Consider the following 27,166-nt stretch of genomic DNA (forward strand, 5'->3'; position numbering starts at 1 on the left):
GCTCATTACCATCATCTTTAATGTAAGTGAATTTGTAATCTCTGTGGTCAAAGTAATGACCTGTGGTACCATCTAATGCAGAGCTATTCAGAGTGAGTTCAGGTTATGCTGAGAAGAAGGAAAGAGCGGTAAAGTAATTAACATTCTTCTTTGTTTACTACTTCTTAAGATTTTAGCAGTTGAAAGATAAGAGGCTTTTTATGCAATTGCCTGTTCTTGTTCTTAAATAATGGCTTAATGTTGTTTTTAAGGCCACAGTACTTTGCACACTTACCTGGGAGTAAGCACCGTAGAATATTTTGAGCAACCATACTTAGAATTTTACCTTTTAAAAAAGGTTTTCTGGAATTGAATTGCAGAAAAACATTTTATTCAGTCTTTTTTTAAAAAAACAACAATATTAAGTGATCTACCTATAAGTTAAACAAAACAGTGTTAATTTCAGAACAAATTTGTATATCAGATCTAATTTGGGTAAGCAAAAACAAACAAACAGTTAAGTCAGTAGTGTTTAGGTAAGTAAATGAGGTGGGTGTTTTTTGTTTCATTTCCTCACTCTGGGTTGTTTAGCATTATTTATTATTGTTTACTGTTTTGGTTTAGAGGAGATTGCTTTAAGAACTGCAGAGGTTGCTCAGCTTTCCCCTCAAGTATTATCTGAAGACGTCATCTGCTTAGACAGCACCAGCAGTGGCAGTGAGGATGACTCCAAAGGAAGACTCCATAGCATTAAAGATGGTAAAAACAAATAGTAATCACTTGACATTCTCTCACTGTGCCCTACAACAGTTTCGTATCCCCTGTCTCCATGCAGCCCCAGCCCCACTTCTAATCCTGTTCCAGAGAGTCTCCCAGCCCTCTAAAAAGCTGGGGGGGGGGGTGTGAGGACACTGAGAAGGGGGAATTGGTGAATATCCCTCATCCCCTCAAGCAGAGCTCTCTGTAAATAGAGTGCCACCCATGGGTAGTTTGAATCCAGTCTAGTTTATAGATGAATATATTTAATATATTATAGAGTTGATAGTTGCATAATGTATGTAGGTTTATATTTATTTGCATAAGCAACTAGTCATTGCAATTTGTGTACAAAAATGCAAACATGAACACAATTTAACAGGTAAAATTTCTATAGTAAATTTAAAAGCACCAGCCATTGCAATTTGTTTATAAAGTACAAATATATATAAACACAAATGGAATAGGTAAGATTTCTAAACCATATTAAAAATTATACAATTGAAAACTCTGCTTAGTTGTGGCGCATATCTTAATGTCATATGATAGAAATTTTGCTGTCACTAGCTAAAATTAAACAAGAGCCAAAAGTTAAAGATTCTGATCCATCCCTGTGTGGCAGTAGAGAGGGCATCAACTTCAAATTGCACAGCATCACAATATATCAGTGAATAAATTGATTTGTAGATGGATATTTGTTTCTGATTTTTGCATCTGTAAAATCACTGACATGAAAATTATGCTCTGTCTTTTACTTGATCTCTCCACGTACTCTGCAATTATTTAATGAAAGCAGTGCTCATGTGTCTTCATTTTATTTTTCTCTCATTTCTCTCGCTCTCTAGTTGAAAATAGAGCAAAATGAAAGAATTGCAAGATAGTTTAATATTCACTTACTGGATATGCCGGCACTAAGTTTGTCAGCGTGATTAGTTACATTTTTTTAACCTTCATAATTTATTACTTTGCTTAGTTTTCTACCGTAGAGAGAAGAGGAAATGAAAGCACAGGAATTGGTAGTTCAATATGAACATTACAATTGAGATAAAAATACGATGGAGGTGCTAATCTCCCACGTCTGGTTGTCTTACAGAAGTGATAGAATTAAGTTCAGGAGAAGATGAATCCCTTCAGATTGTAGACAGCAGTGACTCTGGCAATGAAGGGGATGAAGATGCTTCTGAAGAGAGCAGTGGCGCTCACGTGAACGATGCTCTAAACCAGTTAGATGCTTCAGGACAAGTAATTGTCAACATCAACCACCCACCAAATGAAGAAGACATTTACCTGGCTCCTCAACTTGCACGAGCTGTAAAACCACACCAGGTACTGGAGATCTTCAGTCTGATATAAAAAGGACTTCAGCAACTTTCTTTTCAGAAGCTGTACTTCGGTGTAACATGCACTGATAAATCTCAGCCCTTGTAGTGTTGCATATGTATGTGACAAAATGCATATCCAGCCTAGCAGTTTGTTGCGTTCCCACCCATAATCTCTTTGGCATTGTTTGTTACTCTTTCTAGATTGGTGGCATCCGCTTCCTGTACGATAATCTGGTGGAATCCTTGGAAAGATTTAAAACCAGCAGTGGGTTTGGCTGTATCTTAGCTCATAGCATGGGGCTGGGCAAGACCCTCCAGGTCATCTCTTTTTTGGATGTACTTTTCCGGCACATTGAGGCGAAGACTGTCTTGGCCATTGTACCCGTAAGTAGACTGGGCAGAAGAGTGTGTTGGTTCTGTTTGTCTGGGTGTTGGAGGGAGGAGGAAGGGCCCTTCAAAACTGAGAGCAATCTCTGATGTCTCCTGGCTTCCATTTCCCACCACTTAAGTATACCCATTTTAGGATTACATAGAGAGGCTCAGTTCTTGCACTGAGGAGCAGAAGCAAGAGATACTATGTGGTCTTCCTTAGCTGTCCCCTCCCCCTTTACCGCCACAACTCACTCAGTCTCTCTCAGTCTCTTTCTCTTTCTCTCTTACACACACACACTCTTACTTGAGAAGGCTTGTATTTGTTACATCCTTTAAAAACCAGTTGAGTGTTACATGTGAATAAATACTTGCATGAACTTGAACCTGAAAAGCTGGTTTTGTCCTTGAATGCTCAGTGTTCTGTAGTCTTCACTTCAGAATCCTAACTGGTGTGTCTCATACTTCCCATCACCCTCTTTTCTTACAGGTAAACACTCTTCAGAACTGGCTAGCAGAGTTCAACATGTGGCTTCCAGCACCAGAAGCCCTTCCTGCTGACTATGATCCAAAAGAAATTCAGCCTCGTACCTTCAAAGTCCATATCTTGAATGATGAACACAAGTAAGTGCAATTAATACCCTTACACAGGTGTTGTGTAGAGCTGTTGCTGCTGTTTATACCCTGCCTTTTGGCCCTTGAAGGTCCTCAAAGCAGCTTGTATAAGTGAACAAAACTTCTTAAATAAACCTTCATATGCAAAATGGCTGATAAAAATTAATATAACAGTAAATATAACAGGTAAAATCAGAAAAGCACCTTTCATTAAACCATCACCATAGGGCTTATGGGCACATTATTTTAGTTAACATAATGTATATTTCGCTTGACTGTAGTAAAACTTCTAAGCAGCTTACAAGAAAATTTTTAATTATCAATAGCAAAGTTAAAAATAAGTAATTAAAACCATTTAAAAGATGATGAAATTTAATATTGGACTAAAGAGAGATTAAAACACATCAACATCTGTGTGTTCAGATAGGCATTTCTAAACAAAATGTTTTAAGTAGGCACCGAAAAGAGTACAGTGAAGGTGCCTGTCTGAAGTCAGTAGACAGGGAGTTACAAAATGTAGGTGCCACACATTACAGGGGACCCTCTGGATACGTAACTTTCAGGTTATGAATGCGGCAAACCTGGAAGTATATTCTTCCGGGTTTCGCCACGCGCGCATGTGCAGAAGCGGCGCCTCTGGTTACGGATTTTTTGGGGTGCACACAGACCCCCCGAACGAATTAAATCTGTAACCAGAGGGTCCACTGTACTCTTAAATGTTTTCCAAAACTGTGCTGTCTTGACTTGCCTCCTGAAAGCTGAAACTGATTGGCTTTATGGGAACTTCCTTGGATGATCTTAGTATACAGAGAGAAAATGATTCCACAGATATCCTGCACCAGCAACTTTATGCAAACATAAATTAATTGGAAGACATTAATGTGCTTGAGCACGAGTGCCATATGTTCATGGAGACTAACCCTGGCCAATAGTTGCTCTTCATCGGCCATATTTTGACCCAGCTTCCAAAATTTTGCATAGCATTTTAAACTGCATGGACCTGTTGGCATAAAACAGTTCTATGGCAGTTATCTTATGGAATAAACACTATAATTTGCTCCCTACTGTAAAATAATTTTCCTGATTGTTCAGATCCTGAATATCTGTTGCAATCATCTCAATTCTAGCAGAACAATTCCTCATTTGTAGTATATACTCACTGTTTTCTGATCCTAATAAATGCTTTCTTGTCCCAAACTGTACCATTAGCTTATCTAAAGGAGTTGCAGGCAGGCTGGGCTGTGCAAATTGTTTCCTCACCCTTCCTATGGCACTTTGAATGGCATCAAGAAGCAACAGACTAAGCCACAACCAGTCTCCAGTTTGTGCAGCAGAAAAAGTAAATTGTCCCACACTGTGAGTGGCTGTCAGTGGCAGGGAAAAACAGGTCATCCTTTAATTTTTCTGAAATGGCTGTTGTTGTTTGTATGATTAGGGTCCATGCCTTAAGCCCAATATGAACATATAGCTTTGCCCTCTTTCTTTAGCATTGGTTTGGCCTTGCCTCCCTAATACTACCTATAGCAAACAGAACTGTCGGTGAACTTTCTCACTGTTTATTTATGAAACTTCAGGATGCTTAAGTGATGTTGGGACTCACATTTGAGAGCCACTGCTTTACATGCGTTCAGCACACACCTGTCTTTTGTTGAATTCACCTGTTTCAGAAGCACCAGCACAGTTTTCCTTCTTATTGGTACGTTTTATTTTGCTTTTCTCTACAGGACCACAGCAGCTCGTGCCAAAGTGGTAACTGATTGGGTGACTGATGGTGGCGTGTTGCTGATGGGTTATGAGATGTATCGTCTCCTTTCATTGAAGAAATCCTTTGCCACAGGCAGAAGGAAAAAAAGCAAAAAGCAGACTGGCCCTGTCATTATAGATTTGGATGAAGAGGATCGTCAGCAGGAGCTTTTAAAAGGTTCAGAGGCTTTTGTCTTTTAAAACTCTTAATTTTACTTCCATTTTAAGAGATGCAATCCTTAGATAGTTATTTTTATTAATATGTGGACACAGGAAAATTATTAACCAAAAATTGTTTAGAAACAGAGGCCCTATTATATTTATCTCTAACATGGATTGAATGGACATGTGTTCTGTGAAGTGTCTCACTGGGAATTTTAAATCATCGCCTAAGCCACTGAAGAAGGTTTCAGTGTCCTTCTGTCACCAGTGTCATCCGTCAGATTGGAATGGCTATCACTACAGTCCATTCATGTTTTCTGACCCACACATTTTCCTTTACTGGATTTTCCACATTTTTTTGCATTAAATCAAGAATTGTGAACAACAGCTTCCTGTGTTGCTTTCTTTCATTCAGGAATCGAGAAAGCTTTGTCCCGCCCTGGGCCAGATGTGGTAATCTGTGATGAGGGACATCGGATAAAGAATTGCCACGCTAGCACCTCTCAGGCCTTGAAGAGCATCCGATCTCGGCGACGGGTGGTACTCACTGGCTACCCTCTGCAGAACAACCTAATTGAGTATTGGTGCATGGTGGACTTTGTCCGTCCTGACTTCCTTGGTACCCGGCAGGAGTTCAGTAACATGTTTGAGCGCCCCATCCTGAATGGACAGTGTATCGATAGCACCCCTCAGGATGTTCGCCTCATGAGGTATCGCAGTCACGTCCTGCACAGCCTGCTGGAGGGCTTTGTACAAAGGTGAGTCCACATCAGATTGCCAGCACCTTAGGTTTTTCCCCCAACAATTCTTTTGAGCCTTGTGCTGAGCCACATTGTTGAGTACTGCAAGTCACTTCAGTAAATTGGACTTTTGGATCTGAAAACAGAAACCTATCATGTTAGGGAAGCTTTTAATGTTTAATAGATTATTGTATTTTAATATTCTGTTGGAAGCTGCCCAGATGGGTGGGGTAGAAATTATTATTATTATTATTATTATTATTATTATTATTATATCTGCTGGGTCGGAACCTACCATCATCAGAGAAATGATGCTATGTCAGAGTTAGAAACAAATTATTTTGAAGGTTGACCATTGCTTTTTGAGTTGGCATTTTGTCAAATTGTTGAATTTCATTTGTGAGTTGAGACATGATTCTTGAGGTTTCCACGTTTAAGTTTTATGTAATAAGGTGCAATGTGCCACACATGGAAGGCTGCTCCAGCAATCTCATTTTGACGTACATGCTATTAAATCTAAGTGCAATGTTGTGAATAGCAGCCTGCTTGTGTAACATTTTCCATCCAAGCCTATGAACGTAATTTACAAAGATCTGACAGTTGCAAGTTCAGTTTGAGTTGTATATTGCTATAGATTAAATATTTACTCAAATTTCCAATTGGAAAGTTATACTTCCTTGGTAACAAACCCAGAGGCACAGCTCAAATCTTGGAGTGGCCTAGAAAAACAATTGCCCACTTCCATCAATGAGCTTAAACAACAAAGCATCTTGTGGTTCCCTCGAGAAGTACAAATTTATTATGGCATAAGCTTTTATGGCATACCGTCTATTTCATCCGATGCAGTTGTAGTCCGTGAATGCTTATTTCAGGGGTGGCTCATCCTTTTTGAGCGTAGGATTGACCCATGCTGCATTTCAAAATGGATGTGACCAAAGAGTAAAAGTGGCAATGGTCAATAAAAATAAAGATTTTTTTAAAAATAACATTTTTGTTTGTGAGGGTGTGTGTCAACACCCCCTTTTTGCATTATAGAATCACAACAGGGAACTTGCTGGAATGTTCAGCATTTTTTAAAAATTAGAAATTGTGGCGGGAGCTTGAAGGGACACAAACGACCCTTTTGGCAGCAGCACATCACAACAGGGGACCTATGGGAGCAATCATGATCATTATAATATAATATAATATAATATACACATTTTAAAGTAATTCTTATTTTTTAAAAAGTGGAGGGGACTTCTGGCATCATGACATCGCAGTAAGAAATACATAGGAACAGGCAATATTTTTAAAAAAGCTAATTAAAACATTTTCTTAAAATGACAAATTTGGGAGGGCACTTAGGGCAACAAAGAAGCTTTTTGGGAGGAGGGGGGCAGTTACAGTGCCTAGGCTAGGAACCCCCAGCTTCTACCATGATGAATTTTGAAGCCTTTGTGATGCCACAGGACTCTAAATAACCTAAGAAAGGCTCTGCTGGATCAGGCCAGTGGCCCATCTAGTCCAGCACCCTGTTCTTACAGTGGCCAACCAGACACCTGTGGGAAACCAGGGAGCAGAACCTGAGCACAACAGTGCTTTCTCCACTTGCGATTCCCAGCCACTGGTATTCAGAGGCATATTATCTCCCAGCAGTGGAAGTACAGCATTGCAGCAAGTAGAGACTTAACATGGGTAACCCACCTGGAAATTACAAGTATGTTTCTCGTGCTTGAGATCCTGTCATTATCGTTAATAAATCACACACAAAGTTAGGTGATCTGTGCTTTCCCTCCTCAGTAGCATAACAGGAAAGTCACATTTTGTCGTTAGGTTCACTGCAGAGATTCCAGACTGAGCACTCCCTCTCCTGACCTTCTTTTTCTTGGCTGATTTTGTAGGCGAGGGCACAATGTCCTGAAAGTTCAGCTTCCCTACAAGGAAGAGCATGTCATCTTAGTGCGTTTGTCAAAGATCCAGCGGGCTCTTTACACTGAGTTCATGAACCGGTTTCGTGATGCAGGCAACAGTGGCTGGCTGGGTCTGAATCCACTCAAGGCTTTCTGTGTCTGTTGTAAGGTATGTCTAAATCTGAAAGAGACGGATGGTTTGTGTGGAGTCCATGGAAAGGGCAGGAAATCCATACAGATGTATTGGTGTTCTATAGCATTGTGGTGATACTGAATAGCACAGCTGTCCTCTTTTAAGACCAAGCTCCTACTGGGAAGTACGGAACATTTCCTGAGTGAGAATGATTTGTGTAACGGTGGTTTGGCTTGAAGTATCTTGATTATAGTTCTTTGTCTGACCACAGACTAATTAGTAGCATGAGAAGATGTTGGACACACTTCCTTTCGAGAAGCTCAGTGGTCAAGCATCTTGCTTTGCAAGCAGAAGATCCCAGGCTGCAATCTCTTTGGTGGCATGGAGTTTTCGTGGAATTGCTGTTTCCCATTCTCAGCCCCTTGATTAGAGCAACATATGGCTAGAAATAAATTAAATAGTCACCACCTAGACATTAATAAATGGAATTTCTGAAGCATTTTAGGCTAAATAGTTTCAAAGTAACCTGCCCTCTCCTTTCAGATCTGGAATCACCCTGACGTGCTATATGAAGCATTACAAAAAGAGAATTTGGCCAATGAGCAGGACCTGGATGTGGATGACCTTGGCACGGCCGGTACCAATTCACGCTGCCAGTCACAGGGAATGAAAGTCAAAACGGAGAACAATGCTTTGGCATCACCAATTGGGGAAGCGACCAACAGCAAATACATTCAGGGCATTGGCTTCAATCCCTTTCAGGAAAGAGCCAATCAGGTTGTAACGTATGAGTGGGTGAGTACCAGCATCAAAACTTCCAATGTGACTGATTCCTCCCTCCCTTTTCCTCAAGCATAAAGAAGGATTCTAAGGTTGGGACAGGCTTTTTTTGGATACTGCGCACTGTTTGGTTCTGGTAATTTTGCCAATGTTTCCTGGAATAATCGGCCAATGTGCTGCTTCTCAAATGCTTAATTCAATCCAATATGTACTTGGATCTGAAATCATACATAACAGTATGCATGCGTCTGTCTGTCCCTGCTGTGAGTCACCACTTTAGTTGGGGTGTCTCATGCTAATAATCCCCAGGTATGAAATACAGGGTGGATATTAAATTATCTGTCAAGGGATCAATTATTATGTTTTGCCTCTTTTCGACTGACATGTGACATAATGTTGTGTGAAAGATTTGTTTCTGAATAGAAAGTGTGTTTTTCACATGTCTTTTACACCCATTACCTTGGTTTGTGATCATGTTTAGGAAGTTAGGGAGTTTTAAGTAGTGAATTGGTGAACTGGGATACAGCAGCAAACTCTGTTCACGATGGCACTGAATGTTCCTGTTTTACCCACAGGCGAAAGACATCCTTTGTGATTACCAGACAGGAGTTTTGCAAAATTCCCCTAAGATGGTGTTGCTGTTTCATCTTGTGGACGAGAGTGTGAAACTTGGAGACAAATTATTAGTCTTCAGGTACGGGGCAATTACAGTACTTTAGATCTTGTTCCTGCTGTAGAGTCTTGCTAAATGTGACTAAATACTATTGACTCCAATCCAGCTGTTTATAAAAAACAGACCTTAAAGCAGGTTTCTCAGTAATCCTGGGCAACAAAGTCCACTGTAGAACACAATTAGCTTCTCTGTGTATGTTTTCTTCACAATTTCATGGCGGCCAGTGAAGAATGCTTGGAAATTACAGCGCACTGGCCATTCTGGGGCCTAGGAAATTGACCACATTACTGCTGTCCTTTAAAGAGCTGTGCTTGTTGTCACTTGGTTTTGAGGCATAATTCGATGTGCTGATGTTAACATTTACATCCCTAAATCACCTATGCCTAGTCAAAATAAAAAAAATCCTTCCAGTAGCACCTTTAAGACCAACTAAGTTAGTTCTTGGTATGAGCTTTCGTGTGCAAGCACACTTCTTCAGGTATCTGAAGAAGTGTGCTTGCACACGAAAGCTCATACCAAGAACTAACTTAGTTGGTCTTAAAGGTGCTACTGGAAGGATTTTTTTTATTTTGACTATGGCAGACCAACACGGCTACCTATCTGTAACTCACCTATGCCTAGTTATTTGTTAGAAACACCATTCTCATATCTCCCTCCCAGTGTTCCAAGGAGGCCCTATTGCAAAAGCTCTTGATGTCTGAAGTATAATGGGCCTTCTCGGTTGTGGTATCCCATCCATCCCATCCTTTATCCAGGGATTCCTGCTTTTTTAATGTTTTTCATAAAATGATGAAGCTTCTTTTCTGACGTTCAACCAGCTTGTTAGATTTTGGGTATTAAGATTTAGATTCAAGTATGTTTCGGTCATTCCGCAGAATAATTGTAATACTGATTTTATTGTAAGCTGCCTTTGACCAAAAAGAGAAGTATTTAATGTAAATCTGCTTTTTGATATGGCAAATCCATTGGGTTGGATCCAGGCTCAGTTATTCCTAGAGATGACTCCCTTGAACTTGTTAGCCAACTATGGCTGCAGTCCTAACCCCACTTGCCCTTGGAATAAGTCCCTGCAGTATTCAGCAGAACTTATTTCTGAGTAGACTTTGTTAGGATTGTGCTGAAAGTCTGAATCCATCCATTGTTTGTTCTGTCCTCAATTGATAGCATAACATTTTCTATTTTCATCATTCTTTCAAATATATTTAAAAAATAAAGAGCCTTGGATTCCTGCCTGTGCCTCATGCATGTGTTGCAGATGAGAAGTGTGTTAAATTATGTGAAATAGAACATTGTGTATTGTAAGGTGCCAGTGCAGACTAGCTTTTGCACTTGTAAATAGGATCTCCTTTTTTCTATTCAAATTATACTGTGGATTTTTAAAAATCTTTCATTTGCCCTTCTGAGTGGAGTTCTTTGTCTCTTGCAGCCAAAGCCTTTCCACGTTGTCTGTCATTGAGGATTTCTTGGCAAAGAGACCAGTGCCTTCTCTCCCAGGCTTGGAATCACAAGGAATCCATAATTGGGTCCGAAATGTGAATTATTATCGTAAGTACAGCATGTCCTTCCATCATCTGGAGTACTAATTGTTTACAGCTGGGCTGATCTTCCTGAAAATGTATCCATTTTCTCTAGTTTGTCTGCAACCTTTTCTGTTGTTTCCCATGGAGATGTACATGGATCCACCTTCATTTTCAGACAAATTGCTTTCAGGCATTTGTTTGGTTTTGGATAGAAGTAGTTTATTTTGATGCTTGAGCATTTCCCCCCCTCCTATGTCAGTGTCACATGGATATTATCAAACAAGCAAAACCTTACAGTTACCCATAATTGTTTTATTTTAATGGATGTTGTGGGATTTTTATTTTTATTTAAAAACACACATTTTGTATTCATTTTCCACTGGGTAGGTCTGGATGGTAGTACTTCAGCCTCCGAGAGGGAGCGGCTGATAAACCAGTTCAACGACCCCAGCAACACTTCGGTTTCACTCTTCCTTCTTTCCACACGGTAAGTTGCGTCTAATGAGGTATTTGCCACCAAGAATCCTTGGCATTTTATCCAGTTGAAAGGATGGCCTTAAGACCTTTTAGAAACATGTGGAGGTCTGCACTAATCATTCCATAGTTATCTTCAGAAGTTACTGCTAACATCCGATTAAAATTTTACACCAGGGTTTTGAGCAAAAGCAACAGCCCCCACATAAGATATGATTCCCAGGCAGAATAGAGTGTGTGTGTGTGTGTGTGTGTGTGTGTGTGTGTGTGTGACCTCCTTCTCTGCAAGGGGACATTTACCAGCAGCAGCTCTGCAGGGAACATCCTGGATGACTTACGTTTTGATAGTTTGATCAGGATATTTATTAATGATTTTTGTATCATTGTAACTTGTAAGCTGCATTAGAAAGATTTGCATCCTGTATAGGAAAAATATATAATTTATTTAGGAGACCACTGTAAGCAGATGAAAACATTAGCAGGGTTTAAATAACACTTGTAATATAAACGAGTACTATGGACAGATTTAAAATATGAGTTATGAAACAATATGCAGCTGAAAATGTTGACAATAAGACCCAAGGAGGGGATGGAGGGAAGTCTAGAGATTCAGAGAAATTTCTCAATGTTGATATTTATTTGGTATTGTTATAACTCTACACTTGTAAAATCAAATAAAATTATTTTCAAAAAGAAGAAGAAAGATTTGCATCCTGAAATGCAGGATATAAATAATGGTAACAAATGAATGAATATTTTATATATTTTTAGAGCTGGATGTTTGGGTGTGAATCTGATCGGTGCAAACAGGGTGATAGTATTTGATGCCTCCTGGAATCCATGCCATGATGCCCAGGCAGTATGTCGGGTGTATCGTTATGGGCAGAAGAAGCCTTGCCACATCTATCGATTAGTTTCCGATTACACCCTGGAGAAGAAAATATATGACCGCCAGATCTCCAAACAAGGGATGTCAGGTGGGTCAAATCTTCACATGTCTCCACCAAATCACCCCTGTCTTTTAGCCTCTGAAATGGGTTCTCGGTTGCTTCCTGGTTTTCTTCTTTCTTCTTGTGTTTGCAAGTGCGTGCCCTTACGTATGTCATCACTCAAGGAATGTTATTGGAGGTCCAAATGCAACAAGAGCAGCAGTTCTTCCTCATTTTGGATCTATGTATGTTTTATTTATGGGACGCGGGTGGCGCTGTGGGTTAAACCACAGAGCCTAGGGCTTGCCGATCAGAAGGTTGGCAGTTCAAATCCCCGCGATGGGGTGAGCTCCCGTTGCTCGGTCCCTGCTCCTGCCAACCTAGCAGTTTGAAAGCATGTCAAAGTGCAAGTAGATAAATAGGTACTGCTCCAGCGGGAAGGTAAACGGCGTTTTCATGCGCTGCTCTGGTTCGCCAGAAGCGGCTTTGTCATGCTGGCCACATGACCCCGAAGCTGTATGCCGGCTCCCTCGGCCAGTAAAGCGAGATGAGCGCCGCAACCCCAGAGTCGTCCGCAACTGGACCTAATGGTCAGGGGTCCCTTTACCTTCTTTATGCTTTATTTAGATCGTGTTGTGGATGACTTGAATCCGGTGTTGAACTTTACCCGGAGAGAGGTGGAGAACTTGCTACACTTTGTGGAAGAGGAACCCGAAGCTGTCCAGCATTCATTCAGCCCAAACAAGATCATGGAATCTGTCTTGCAGCTGGCCTGTCTCAAGTACCCTCACCTCATCACCAAGGTTAGGAGGGAGGGGGGAAACCCACTATTCCCCTAATCTTTATTTTGCAACCCTGACCCATCTGCTTGTCAATAACTTCAAGGTGTCAAAGCCACATGGTTCTTATCTTGAGAAATCCTGCTGTTGATGTAATCTTGTTCCCATGTAACACTCAGCCAGACTATGGCATAGCACAAATAAATCCAATTGCAGGTTCCTGGAGAGGAGATAGTAGCTGCTTTGCTCCTTCCTGGTCATTTTGCTTCTGTCTTGTGCTGATATAAGTCATGGGTTGGCTTAGTGTGTAATCTGAACTTGGCCTTGAGGTTTAGCTCTCTCCAGGCAAACAGCAAGCTATAACTGAGGCATCTCCTGTGTTTCCTGCAGATAACTTGAACCTCTTTCTCCTTGCTGTAACAAGGACGTGGTCCTTTTAAATGACCAGCACCTGACAATCAGAAGCAGCATTTCACAATAATGCAATAGTTATTACACACACCGAGGAGACAAGCTGTGCCAAACCTTAATTTACTATACAGTGGTACCTCCGGTTGCAGATGGGATCCGTTCTGGAGGACAGGTCGGATCCTGAGGTTTCCGCAACCTGAGGACCTCTTCTGCACATGCGGACATGGCAAAACCCAATCAAATACTTCCGGGTTTGCCGCTTTCGCATCCTGAAGTTTACGTAACCAGAGGTGCTACTGTAATTTGAAGTACTGGTACATGATTTTAGCTGCTAGGCTAGCATCACATGCTCATAACATACTTCTCCTGTGGTGTTACAGCTCATAGTTTATCTGGAGAGAGCAAAACACCAGGCCTGGGTTTGGATGATGTGCTAAGCCAAACCATGTAGAGCAGCAGCAGAATAACCAGAGGAAGAGCAAAGCAGTTGCGGTCTTTCCAGGACCCAACCAAATACTCCTAGCCTTTGCAGGGAGGGGAAAATACCAGTTATATAAAATAAAGCCTATTGGCTCCCAGTTTTTTCATACAAAGATGGATAGGTTACGAAAGGGACACGGGTGGCGCTGTGGTCTAAACCACTGAGCCTTGGGCTTGCCCATCAGAAGGTCAGCGGTTTGAATCCCCGCTACCCAGTGAGCTCCCGTTGCTCGGTCCCTGCTCCTGCCAACCTAGCAGTTCGAAAGCATGTCAAAGTGCAAGTAGATAAATAGGTACTGCTCCGTCGGGAAGGTAAATGGCGTTTCCGTGCATTGCTCTGGTTTTGCCAGAAGCGGCTTAGTCATGCTGGGCCACATGACCCGGAATAACTGTCTGCAGACAAATGCCGGCTCCCTTGGCCTGTAAGGCGAGATGAGCGCTGCAACCCCAGAGTCATCTGTGACTGGACTCTGTCAGGGGTCCTTTACCTTTTGGATAGGTTACTGGTATCCTATAACAGGAGGGTAGGATAGCTGCCATTCTTTCACCTTGTGTTTTTGTGGTACTTTTGGTAAAAAAAAAAAGTTCTCAAAATGATACTTCCCATTGTTGTTACCACAGGAGCCTTTTGAGCATGAGTCGCTGCTGATTGACCGTAAAGAACACAAGCTCACCAAGGCAGAGAAGAAAGCAGCCAAGAAGAGCTACGAGGAAGAGAAACGTGCATCCGTCCCATACACCCGTCCGTCCTACGCTCAGTATTACCCAGCCACTGACCAGAGCCTGACAAACATACCCGCCTTCAGTCAGAGGAACTGGTGGGTAAACCCTTTCCTTTCTGTATGTAACGTTCAAGGCGAATGGCAAATTCTGATCTGCCCCAGCCCCTACATCTTGGCAACCATTTTCTGGCTCTTAGAACATGAGGCAAAGAAGTTAACCGGTAACTGTGAACAATTAGAGATGAGTGGGGGAAATCAAATTAAACAGCATTCTGTTCTGATGGGACAGTCAGTACAGTATTCAAAGTACAGATGGCTACATACACACATCATATAGAGTGAGCAATAAGGTACACTTTCCCCCTGAGATTTTCAGGATACTTTGATACTGATTTCTTGTTGCATTTCTTGCACCAAGTCAAATACCAAAACTGCCTATGAAGCACCCCAGAAATTGTGGAATTTAATACGTGGTTGGGGACTCAGCCTATGTCATAAATACTCATGTAACTCCATAATCTGGAATTATTTCCTCTGCAGGCCCCTTTTCTCTGCATGTGGATTATTAAAGTGATGATGGTGTCACACATTGATTTGGGGGGGGGGTACTTTGATCCTCCAGATGACAATGAACTCCAACCCTCAGCCAGCATAGCCAGCAGTTAGGAATGATGGGAATTGTAGTCCAAAAAATCTGGGTAGCCATATCCCTGGTGTTAGGGCATTAGGTGGACAATGGAGTGGATGGTTCCATGTTGTAGTAAGAAGCTATTGAGCCCCTTCCAACTCTGTGCTTCTGTGAAGTGCTGATTCCTTCCTTTCTCCCCCCCCCCCATAGGCGACCAAGCCTCAAAGGTGAAGAGAGGCCGGTGGCAAGTGTACGTCCCGTTCAGTCCACCCCCATTCCTATGATGCCGCGCCATGTGCCGTTGGGCAGTATGGGATCAGCATCAGTTTCCAATCCTGGCATCAACTTTCCCATCAATTACCTGCAGCGAGCTGGTGTCCTCGTACAGAAGATTGTCACCACAACAGGTCAGTTGCTTTCCAGCTTTATTGGAAATGGAAGTTGCTGCAAAAGGGGGTCGTTAAAGTGAAATGTGTTGCCAGCCCTCTGATGTTAAAACTGACCATATAAGGCAGCTGTTGTTAATCTTTCAAGGCCAGGACTTGCCTTTTAATATGCCTGCTTTTGATTAGTTATACCTGCATGCCCATCTCTTATTTTTGCCCTAGGAATATCAGGGCTCCTGTACCTTTAATAGCTGCACAGGAGATGGAATTTTGGTAGATGCTGCTTGTCATGCAAGCAAGAGAAAATATTTGTCTTTTGAAAATTCCATCTTTTGCACAGCCATTAAAGGTACTAGAGGTCTGTGTGCTTTCCAACCGTCCTCTTAAAAACAAAATAAAATATCTGGAAAGAGAGAGAAAATGATAGTGATGCCACTGCTGCAACATACTTTAGGTGAGTCTTGCTTGGCGTGACTCGCTTGTGGATCTCAACCCACCAGCTGAAGACCAGAGGTATAGGGTTATGAGTATTCACTCCCAGAAGTAAAAAAATTTCCTCATACACTTATTTTGAAAAGTAAATAAATACTGCTTTCACATTTTACGGAGTGCATTTCAGCTTTTGTTTAACTGGTGGCCCTGCAGTCCAAAAACTGAGCCAGATGCTTGGAAGCATTTACAGTGGTGCCTCGCAAGACGAAATTAATCCGTTCCGCGAGTGTCTTCGTCTAGCGGTTTTTTCGTCTTGCGAAGCAACCCTATTAGCGGCTTAACGGATTAGCGCTATTAGCGGTTTAGCGGCTATTAAAGGCTTAAAGGCTTAGCGGATTAGCTGCTAAAAGGCTATTAAAGTCTTAGCAGCTTAGATAAAGGGGGGGGGGGGTGAAAAAAAAATCTCAAGACTCGCAAGACATTTTTGTCTTGCGAAGCAAGCCCATAGGGGAATTCGTCCTGCGAAGCAACTCCAAAACGGAAAACCCTTTCGTCTAGCGGTTTTTCCGTCTTGCGAGGCATTCGTCTTGCGGGGCACCACTGTATTCACTTGTATTCTGGCTGAATTTTCCTTTGTAAATGTACACAATGTGTCACATATGTACTGTTTGCTCCAATTCAGATATAGTGATCCCTGGTACAAACACTTCCACTGACGTGCAGGCAAGGATCAGTGCTGGAGAGAGCATCCACATTATCCGTGGAACTAAAGGTAAATAAAAAGAGCCCGTCTTTCTTGGGCAAAGAAAATGTGTATCCATTTCTCAGTTTTTCTTTTATGATTTGAGATTGGTGAGGGGGCTGCTATGTTTTTGTATAGATAGGCAAGAAGAGGAGGCAAACTGTGTCACTACAGAGGTGTTAGGGAATCTACTACTGCAATAAATGCCTTTGAACCCTAGTTCAGAAACCCCTTATCTCTCATTCAAACTGACCAGGGTCAGGCACACACAGAGTTTGTTCCTCATGACCTTTGTTTGTGATTGACTGTTTAGTCTAACACATGGTGATATCACTCAGGAGGTCGTAATTGTCAGCTTCACAATTTTATCCTGGAATCTGAACAAGGAAATAAGAGTGTTGATGCTGTGTCTTTGTAGGAAGTTGACGAGCAAAGCTTTTCTTTCAAAACTTTACTTGCAATGTCTAGCGCGTGTAGGCAGTGCAGAAAGTGAAGGCGATTCTCTGTAATGTTAAACATAAAGGCGCCCTATTCAGCTGGTCATAAGTTTTCTTCTGGCTTACCTCTGACAACGTCCACCCATCTCTCATTTAGGGACATATATCCGGACCAGCGATGGACGAATCTTTGCTATTCGCACCACTGGCAAGCCAAAGGGCAGTGATGATCATCGCATGGTTGCCTCGGGTAAGGTGCTTATTCTGGCAAGGATGTCTGACGGAGTTTTTCTTTAGGGATATCCTTTGGGGGTTTTAATTTATTTATTCATAACCCTCTCTTTTGGTTTAACAAACTCTCGGAAATAACTTACAATGTCAGCATAGGAAGCTGCCTTAAACTCAGTCAGACAATTCATAGAATTGTAGAGCTGAAAGGGAGCACTAGGATCATCTAGTCTAAGCTGCTGCAATGCAGGGATCTTTTGCCCAACACGAGGCTTGAATCCACAACCCTAAGATTATGCTCTACCAGCTGAGCTATCCCTCGTTTGTTTATTTAGGTCAGTATTCCCTACTCTGGGTGGCAGCAGCTCTCCAGGGTTTCAAACAGGGTCTCTCCCAGCCCTGCATGGAGACACCAGGGATTGAACCTGGAACCCTATGCATGAAAAACAGATGCTCTACTACTAAGCCACAGCTCTTTGCCTAAAATAAAGAAATACTAAGAGCTAAAACAAAATACAGACATTAGGCATTCAAATAACAGAATGCAGCTAATTAGCAGGTTAAACATCACATCTTAAAAAGCAAGCATTTTTTTAAAGTGTCGAACAGATATCTAAAAACGAGAAGGGGCCTGGCAAATTGCCGTGGGGAAACTACTGCCTAGTCTTGTAGCCAATGCTAGAAGCCTATCTCTCAAGTACCTCTCATGCCTCTCAGGCTCTTGCAAAAGATGGGCAGAGTAGAGCTCCCCAGGTTGATCTTAAGCAGAGGGCAGATTCAGGCCATCTTTTCCAGCACCCTAGTTCTGCCTCTTGTTACTTCCCTGGTCTTATCTACTGATGTGCCTCTGTCGTTCACAGGATCCCAAGGGCCATCTCTGGAATCCACAAGCAACGGCCGGCATAATGCCTCCTCACCCAAGCTTCCCAACACAGAGGAGCTCACTCGGCCGATCTCCCCCGACAGCCCCGAAATCATCAGCGAACTGCAACAGTATGCGGAGGCGGCTGCCGCCCGTGAGTCCAGACACAACTCCCCTAGCACTAACACGGCACCCGGACACCCAGCCCGGAAAGACAACACGGCCCCATTAGCAGCTCGTGGAACTGAGCAGCAGCGAGCAGGGACTCGTGGTACGGCTCCCTCGTCCTCTTCAGCCCTGCCGGCCACCAGCCACCACGGTGACAACCACTCCGTGCTGGACTTAAGAGGCAACAAGCGCAAGTCCACGTCGCCTTCCGGCCCGGAGGAGCAGGCCCATCGGCAGCAGAAGAAGCGGCCTCTGCCCACAGCAGTCCAGCCATATGAAAGTGGGTACCCTGTCTCTGGTGGGTTCACCATGCCCTCTGTTCCCTTAAACCACAACCTAGCCCACCCATTTCCTCCCCAAGCAGGCAACTCCTTGTACATGAGCACAGGCTCCTCCTATTACCAGCTGCCTAGCTTGCTCTCAGACCCCCACCTGGTGTTTCCTGTGACTACTGACCCTCTGCTGACAGCCGGCACTGCTAGTTCCTCTGCTGCTACCTCAGCCACCGCCAGCGTCCCCTCTTTCATGTTAAACCCCTCCATGACGGGGATGCTCTCCAACTACTCGCTGCCCTTCACGCAGTCACTCCTGCCTGAGCCCAGGATGTTTGCTCCTTTTCCATCCCCAGTCTTGCCCAGCAGCCTTCCCAGGAGCATGGCGTCTGCCTATCCTGGCTTCATGTCCCCTCATTCAGGATATCCAGCTGGGAGCCTCCTTCGGTCCCAGGTGCCTCCGTTTGACACCCACGAGGTCTCTGAGGTGGGCTGCAGCTCCAACGAGGATGAGGACAAAGATGACGATGTAATAGAGATCACGGGGAAGTAAGGGGCCTAGTCTCTTGTTAGAGCTCAACTCGGCCGGCAGGCAAAAATAAATAAACAAAAAACAAAATCCTCACTGGACCTTTCTGGGGCCAAGGGTTTCCATCCGGGACACAGCAGAGGTGGAGGAGACTGGAAAGGAAGGTGGCGTTTTTAGTTGTCCGAGATCTGCATTGTATGGGGAACTGTATTGAATGGACACCCACCCAAGAGTGGGGAAGCAAGAGAGTTGCAGGAGGGAAGTAATACTGTAAACCATAGGAGTGCCTCCTTGACTTTCCCTCCTGCGCTCTGAGTTGTCCAAAAGGGAGACCTGCCATTACGTTTCAGTGCCCTTTGTTAGGCTGGAGACACTGGTTTGTTGTTTTCTCTCTCTCTCTTTGTCTGTGGAATAACTCTCAAACACGAACTGCCTTATCTGTGAAAGTTCAGTACCCCATAGTAAATAGGGGGTGAGTTTGTACCCTAGGAGACATGATGATGAATAGCATTGTTAATGGAGGGAGGGAGGCGGGTTTGGAAGGAGCAGGCAATATGTGATGTGTAGGTGGGAGGGTGTGGGTGGGGCAGGGTCTATGTGAAAACCAGTTTTGTCTTTCATCCATCTGAAAGCTGAAGACAGGTGAGTCTGGTGGTCTTCACCAGGCCCTCATCAGGTGGTATCGGGAGTAAGGGAGAAGCGATGATGGGGTGCAGCTCTCCTGCTGCTTTCCCCACGAGATGCATTTGAAGGCAGGGACCTTTGTTGGCTCAGCTTCACACTGGCTTCTTCAGCAGGGTTGGGTTAGGACTTGTACCAGTCTTTTAGTGAGGTAGTGCTCAGTGGAGGAATTGCGAGGATTTTCCTCCGTCCCTCTCTAGCTTTGTGTAGTGGTTACTCTCCCTCTGCCACCCCACCCACTACCGAGGAGCGAGTAGAAGAAAGCTTAGCAGTCAGGCTCCTGTTGACCACAGTAAGTCAAACGTCTTACAAAAGGGATGCGCTCGAGAGCCTTGCTGCTGTCTGTGTTAATTGTTGACACTGATCTGACTGACCTTCTCCTTCTGCAGAACAGATTTGTTAATTTATTTAACGAAAACAAACTATTTATTTTAGGATTCTCTTTCCTTTTCTGCTTTTTCCTTGCTGTAAACAATGGCCTCTACTGAAAGCAGGATGGTCTGCATGGGGAAGAATTGGGGATGGTGAATAGGCTGCTTGACCAAAGCAGAGGCAGTGTGCAGGACCAAGAGACAGCACCCCCCCAGTCAGCTTCCCACACTTGTTCAGCTGATAAAACATCTAACAGCCCCTATATTCCTTGTCCCTCTTCAGCTGAACATGCAGCAACACTGCAAGGTGGTTACTTCGTTGTCAGCTGGAACCCTGCTTGGTGTCTAGCATTCTCCCTTGTACTAAGTAACAGTTAAACTTGCCTTCCACGTTTGTTGGAGAGGTTGGTTACGCAAGCAGGATCCCACCACTTAAGTGGATCGTGAGTAAGAAAGTAGTCAAGCCATTGGAGAGGCATGTCCTCTACACTGTGACTAGGCTCTGGTCCATGCTTGCTCTGTTTATATGTTGCCACAAGGGTGTATAAGGAGAAGCTGTGAGCTCTCATAGCAGGCTTAATGAAGGGAGTGAGTTCCATGGTTTAGGCAGAAAGACCAGTGTCTGTCTTTCTGCTGGGGGATGGGTTACATATAACAGAGACAGTGGAATGGCACCCAGAGTCTCTCTTATAAAGTGGAACCAGGTACTCTCTTCAGGCTTTTAAAGAATTGCCATTCCAGGGGAAAGAGGGCAAGCACTGCATGTCCATGGCAGGGAACGAGTGAGAGGGTTACCAGCCCCCTGTGCTAAGGAAGCCTTTTCAGGATAGTGGTGAATGAAACCCCATTCTCACCTTACCTTTGTTAGGTGGTTAAAACTGCCCCCTCCTCATATGGAAACCTCTCCATCCTACAGAATTTGAGAATTCAGCCTTTGCCACACTGTTTGAGGTCTACCAAGACCCACAGTTCAAGAGGTAGTGGCTAGGTGATCCACATATTGGTTCTGAAAGCTCTCTCTGTGTATGTGTGTGTGTGTGCGTGCGCGCTTGTATGAACCGTAAAAAGCATGAAATGATGGGCTTCCTGTCTTTTCTCTGTTTATGGGACACTGTCTGTCAGACCTGACTTCACCATTCGTAGAAGCCTTAGATTTACAGTTAGCTATGCAAATTACTTTTAATTATTTTAAAATAAAAACATTAAAATAGTGCTTTCTTCTTTAACATATCCTAGGAGTTGAAAACCGAGGGGTTCTGAGCAAACTTCTGGACAACTTGTCTTTGGATGCACCATGGGAATAAAAAACAAACAAACACAACCCCCCCACAAAAATAACAAAGCAAATTAACTGATGGTGTCCATTCGCGTTTCTCCAAAGACTTGGCCATGGTACGTCTGTGAGTCATCCCCTTTTGTGATTTGTATGTGTCCACCTCATACAAAATATGATGACACTGATTGTACTGTAAACTCACTCAGCTGTCTTTTGCAACCCTCGATAAGTGGACTTGGGGACCGGATGGTAGGCAAGGTGGGTTCTTGCTTGAGCAGCAAGGTTTTAGAGCTGCTGAAGGCTAAGCCATTTTTGGAGAAGGATGTCATTACTTTAGGCTTCAGGCAGGCTCAGTCTTCAGTGTGTTGGTTTGGGGCAGCATAGCTAATGATAACCTGAGATATCTTGCCAGCTCCTGTCCTCATTTTAACTGAGTAACAAATTTTGACAGGACAGGCTGATATGCTCTGTCCATTACTTCAAACAGTGCTTCCTTCTGATTCTCTTGTTCCTTTTGAAGAATATACAAAGGGCTCAGGAGGGGTCACTGGACTAGGCAGGTTTTTAGCTCATCCTCACTGTAATAGAGGGAATAGATACATCTGGGATTAAGTAAACTAGGCCTTGTAACCACCTTTTAAATAGGAATGGGAGGTAGCTATTAGCTGTAGAAAATGGTGTGTACACCTGTAATTTACTACTCTGGCCACTGGATGGCAGTGTTGCATCACATGGATTATTTAGGTTTTAAAATACCTTATTTTGAAAAACTGGCTTTTGTACTTGGTTAAGAAAGCTATAAAAATGTTACGTCTGTCTGTCTATGCACATCTCTCTCTCTCTCTCTCTCTCTCTCTCTCTCTCTCTCTCTCTCTCTCAACTAATCTTCTAATGTTAGCGGAATGCTTGAGAACGTATTTGCACGACTGACAAACTCCACTTCACCTCCCTGTCTCCCCTAATACCTTCTGTTAGACCAACCACTTTCTGTAACCTTTGGAGAGAAGTACTTTGTTGGGACAGATGCCTCTACTTCAGCAAGTGCCTGAGCTGGGTCTCTTTCCCACCTGTAGGGTGTTATACTGGTTTTGTCTCCAAGTGATTGAAACTTTCATTCCCCAGCGCTTGCTGAGAGAGAATTCCCTTGCCAACGGGAATGAAGAGAACACTCTTCCACTCTGCGTCCTTGTTGCTCCTAGAGGGCACAGTGCAGCCTCCTTCTCAAAATGCTTCAAATCTCCCAGGTGTTCAGCGTCCCCTTATGATGCTGTGGCTTCCGACAACAGAGGGAAAGCTGCTGTGCCTTGTCTGTGAAGGGCAGAGAATGCTTGAGACAAGAGCTGGGTCAGAATGGCTTAGTGACTTTAACCTAGCAGAATATCAGAAAGGTCCCTTCCTTGATGCAGCTGTAATCCCCAGGAATGTAGTGTCCACTCAAAAGCAGCGTCTATAGTTTTGTGCTGTAGAGAGATCTCTGAATCCACCCACAGGACCTGGGCAGTCCTTGTCTCCCATATCTCCAATAACGTTTCTTTCTCTTGCTGGTTCTTGGTTGTGTTCCTGAGGCTAACCCTGGTTGACTCTGCTTGGCCCTGTGTGACTTGCACTGCAAAATTTCAGACAACAAAAGAATTGAGGAAGGAAACTTGGGGTGTTCAGCTTTTTACAGATGCTAACACAGACCCTAGGTGCATATCCCAGGAGCCTCTGGACTGTCCTTTTTAGGCCACATTGTTCATTGGAAGGTGATTTACATATACTGTAGCATTTCTTCAACAGCTTTAGAGCAACACTATTAAGTCTTGAGTGATACAGAATGGAACTTGACCCCTTTAATAAATGCTTAGGGGAAAGAGGTGACCTTAAACTGTGATGTTTCCTGGACCTTGATGGTACACTCTCCATTTTGCTCCAGCTTCGGGCAGCCCACAATTTTAAACTGATCACGATTTTGTTTGGACACATACTGCCTGTGATGGATGGCTTTAAATTGTTGTGGGCATAGAACTGAGGGACTTAAACCACAACCATGGTAAGGGTTATATGTGTGTGTATATGCATGTATACTAATTTCTGGGTGCTGTCTCTTTGTCACACTTTCATACGACCAAGAGATGGAACTTGAATGGGATTTGTCAGGTGAGAGCAGACTTGATCTTCAATCACTTTGTTTGCAATAACACTAATTCCATAGTTAAGAGGGATGAGGACAAAACACATCAGGCCTTGGGTTCAAGCACTTCCCTCTACTTTGGCACAGCCATAAGGACATTGGAAACTTCTGCTTCTGTATTAGATTAAACCACAGTTTTGGCATTATAAGTGAAAGCTAAGCTACTTTATCTTAATTAATGTTAAGAAAAGGCAACTTCTTAAACTGTGGTTTGTCTCAACAACTATGGTTTATTTGTCTTGAGTTTGATCTACAGGGAAAGCTGTAGTTAATTTAAAATGGAAGTGAAAGCAGGCATGGCAGGGGAATAACGAGAGCCCAAGGATCACCCAGTTGCAGTGTCATTGCCCTGAAGCAGGGGTGGGAAACCCCTTTTTGTCCTCTAATGGCCACATTCCCTCAGGAGTAATTTGTTGGGGGTCATATGCCAAACTTGGGTAGGCCAGAGCGAAATGGGGGATGAGGCCAAGGGAGCAACCAACTGCTCTCGCTAGAGGTATAAAGCAATAGCTGGCAGGTGGCTCCTTTCATTTCATCTGTTTTGGCTCCCCTGCCCCCCACCATCCCTTCCCTTCCTTCAGCCCACCAGAAATTAGGCTGAGGGACCCAGGTTCCCAACCCATACACTGAAATATGGGTTAGTGTTGTGTTCAAAATAGCCCATTGGCTCCTATAGGACAAAGTTAAATGGGCTGCAATTTCAGGCAGAGTTTTGAGGAGACAAAATCTGACTGCAGCTGCCAGGAATCCCTGCAAATATATGGACATCCTCTCTGCCTCTCTCACCATGACGGACATATTGCTAGTTGTAAAGAAAGCTGGCTCATATTTTTTATCACAATTAGGGGATCAAATGATAGCAGTGCAAATGGTCATGGGAAGATATGGCAAGTCAATAAAATTATACATGTATTTGTGCTGAAATCTTGTTTTAGCTACCATAGATGTACAGTTACTAAACTGGGGGGAAATTGTCTGTGGACCCACTAAACAGAGAAATTAAACATTGCTAGATTAAAAATAATAACAAAACCTCTTGCATTCCCCCCCTTTAACGTCAAAACCATATTAAGTCAAGCCTGTTGATTTACAAGTGAAAGGCCATTTAGTCTTTGTGGGAATGTCTGCTCCTGGTAACTCAAAACAAGAAAGCAGATTTTCAGGAGAGGTGGGAGGGTGCTGCCAGTTCAGGGAGGATCAGCAAAGAATGGGAGAAGCTAGCAGAGGAGGAGGGATCTTTTTTCTTCTTATTTTGCTCTGTATTGAAACAAGACCACTAACAGCTGCCCACAGCTGCATTGCTTCTTGGGGTTCCTATATTATTAGTTTCCCAGCTTGCGTTCTCTGTCCCACCATTGAATCCATTTGTACAGGGGAGCTGAGTGAATCCAATGGTTTTCTTGGTTTGTTTCTGTTCCGCCTTTAGTTTGTGGCCTGTCTTTTGTGATTGGGGGGAAAAATGGCATTTCTGTAGCAGCGTCAGTTGGTCGGCTGGTTGCACGCATGGGTCATGTGCTTCCCTCATCTCTCTGTCCAATGGGATGCGCTTACCCGAGAACAGAGACATTGAACAATTTTGTTGTTTATATGATGTATTTATTTTTACTTGTGTTTCATGTCATTTTTTAAAAAAAATAATAAATTGTAAGTTGGTATAATGCCTATCAATTCTCTCTCTTTTTTAAAAAATAAACTTCAAACATTACAACAGTCCAATGATTTTGGTCTGGAATGAATTTGGTGTTTGTTTTCAAGCATAAATATACTCTGGCTGCCATATGGCTAAAATCAGTTGCTACCATGTCCCTTGAAAGCAGTGCGACATGCTACATGCAACTACCGTATTTTTCGCCCTATAGGACGCACCGGCCCATAGGATGCACCTAGATTTGGGGGGGGGGGGATAAAGGGGAAAAAATTTATTTCCCCCCCCCCCAGGCGCGGGGCTGGGGCGGGGGAAGCCCGAGCTTCCCCTGACCCCAGCTCCCAGAACGGGACCCAGAGCGATGCCGAAGCTGCATGCTTGCGGGGCTGGGAGAGGGGGAAGCCCTCCGCCAGCCTCCAAACCAGGTCTCCCCCCGCCAACCTTCTAACCAAGTCAGGGGACAGCAGGAAAGGCGCGCTGCGCCTCCCCGCTGTCCCCCGAGTTTGCGGGGCTGGCGACAGGGAGGAGCAGGCTTCTCCCCCCTGCCAGCCTTCTAACCGAGTCGGGGGACAGCGGGAAAGGCCGCTGCGCCTCTCCCGCTGTCCCCTGCGTTTGCAGGGCTGGCAACGGGGAGGAGCAGGCTTCTCCTCCCCGCCGGCCTTCTAACCAAGTCTGGGGGCCAGCAGGATGGCGGCGTTCCGCCTCCCCGCTGTCCCCCGAGCTTGTGGGGCTGGCGGTGGTGCTCTCCTGAAGCCTGGAGAGCAAGAGGGGTCTGTGCGCACCGACCCCTCTCGCTCTCCAGGCTTCAGCGAAAGCCTGCATTTGCCCCATAGGACGCACACACATTTCCCCTTCATTTTTGGAGGGGAAAAAGTGCGTCCTATAGGGCGAAAAATACGGTAATTGCTTCGTTGATTTCCAAGGTATTTAAATCATAACAACTGGGTTTAGCTGTACCAGGGCAGCTATCTTCACAGCAGGTAGGTGATGGTTATTTGGTACCTGAAGGGGCAAAAGTTCATTTCAGTAATAAACAACACTTGGATCAGCCAACCACTTTTCGACAGAAGTCTGAATGATGGGACAGCCTGCCTATCAAGAAAGTGAATATTTGCTTTCACCCAGTTTCAACACAGTTTTTCTACTAAGGGGACTATCAGATTTTTCCACAGGGTGCCCCTTAAGTATTTGTTGAAACATGCTTTCATGCAAAAAAGCCTTGAGGCACAGTTGATATTTGTGATAGGCCTAAACCCCATAAGAATATCCAAACCACAAACTGTATTTGCTATAAGCTACAAATGCTGTTTTGTAGTGGGTTCTGGTGAGAATACACTTTACTATTACAAGGACCAGAAAGTTCAGGCCTCTTAGCCACTTCTTACATAAGGGATCTTCAGATAGTTGTTTCTACTCTGCGTGTTTTCTTTAGCACAAAAGCTTCAGCTGCTAAATAATTTACTATATGGGAGGGAAATGATGGTTTTTAAGACTTGCCTTCCCTGACACTCAGGAATTCAAAGTGCTGTATCTCTGCAGTCGTGGTGATGTAGCTGCCCACCTGGCAGATTTGGCCTACCTGGGGGTGGGAAGGTTAAGGTCTAGCCAGCCCAGAAGTTCACCACCCACCTTATACAATGGAGAGACCTGAACTGTGAATTCTTCTATTTACTGCTAGGATGGTCCGTTGTTAAATGCTCTGACAACCTAACATCTGTATTTTGGATGTCACTATGTCAGATACTAACTAGAGATTCCATATCACAACTTTCTCTTTCTGCCTCCCTCTTGACGGTTTCCAGGGATGATATCCAACTAAGTCATACTCAGAGTAGGCTCATTGCAGTCCATGGACTA

General features: G+C 43.7%; 1 protein-coding gene across 6 annotated transcripts in view; it reads left to right on the forward strand.

Moving 5' to 3' along the window:
* RAD54L2 (RAD54 like 2) overlaps window positions 1-25,322 on the forward strand; it is a 79,561-nt gene extending 54,239 nt beyond the window's left edge. For 4 of the 6 annotated variants that reach the window (XM_080996390.1, XM_080996389.1, XM_080996392.1 and 1 more), the window contains 18 exons: window positions 604-738; window positions 1,829-2,061; window positions 2,259-2,441; window positions 2,917-3,050; window positions 4,766-4,962; window positions 5,362-5,704; window positions 7,570-7,747; window positions 8,255-8,506; window positions 9,067-9,185; window positions 10,591-10,709; window positions 11,072-11,171; window positions 11,930-12,135; window positions 12,715-12,890; window positions 14,379-14,575; window positions 15,318-15,514; window positions 16,608-16,697; window positions 17,262-17,354; window positions 18,193-25,322. In XM_080996390.1, the coding sequence (XP_080852516.1) occupies window positions 604-738; window positions 1,829-2,061; window positions 2,259-2,441; window positions 2,917-3,050; window positions 4,766-4,962; window positions 5,362-5,704; window positions 7,570-7,747; window positions 8,255-8,506; window positions 9,067-9,185; window positions 10,591-10,709; window positions 11,072-11,171; window positions 11,930-12,135; window positions 12,715-12,890; window positions 14,379-14,575; window positions 15,318-15,514; window positions 16,608-16,697; window positions 17,262-17,354; window positions 18,193-19,187 (3,947 nt within the window). In that variant the 3' untranslated portion in view covers window positions 19,188-25,322. The remainder of the gene's footprint in view (window positions 1-603; window positions 739-1,828; window positions 2,062-2,258; window positions 2,442-2,916; window positions 3,051-4,765; window positions 4,963-5,361; window positions 5,705-7,569; window positions 7,748-8,254; window positions 8,507-9,066; window positions 9,186-10,590; window positions 10,710-11,071; window positions 11,172-11,929; window positions 12,136-12,714; window positions 12,891-14,378; window positions 14,576-15,317; window positions 15,515-16,607; window positions 16,698-17,261; window positions 17,355-18,192) is intronic. The other 2 variants (XM_080996393.1, XM_080996394.1) reach the window with 2 other exon arrangements.
* Window positions 25,323-27,166: the final 1,844 nt, after the last annotated feature.

Source organism: Podarcis pityusensis (genome assembly GCF_964106645.2).
Source record: "Podarcis pityusensis genome assembly, chromosome: 2".
NCBI classification, from domain to species: Eukaryota; Metazoa; Chordata; class Lepidosauria; order Squamata; family Lacertidae; genus Podarcis; species Podarcis pityusensis.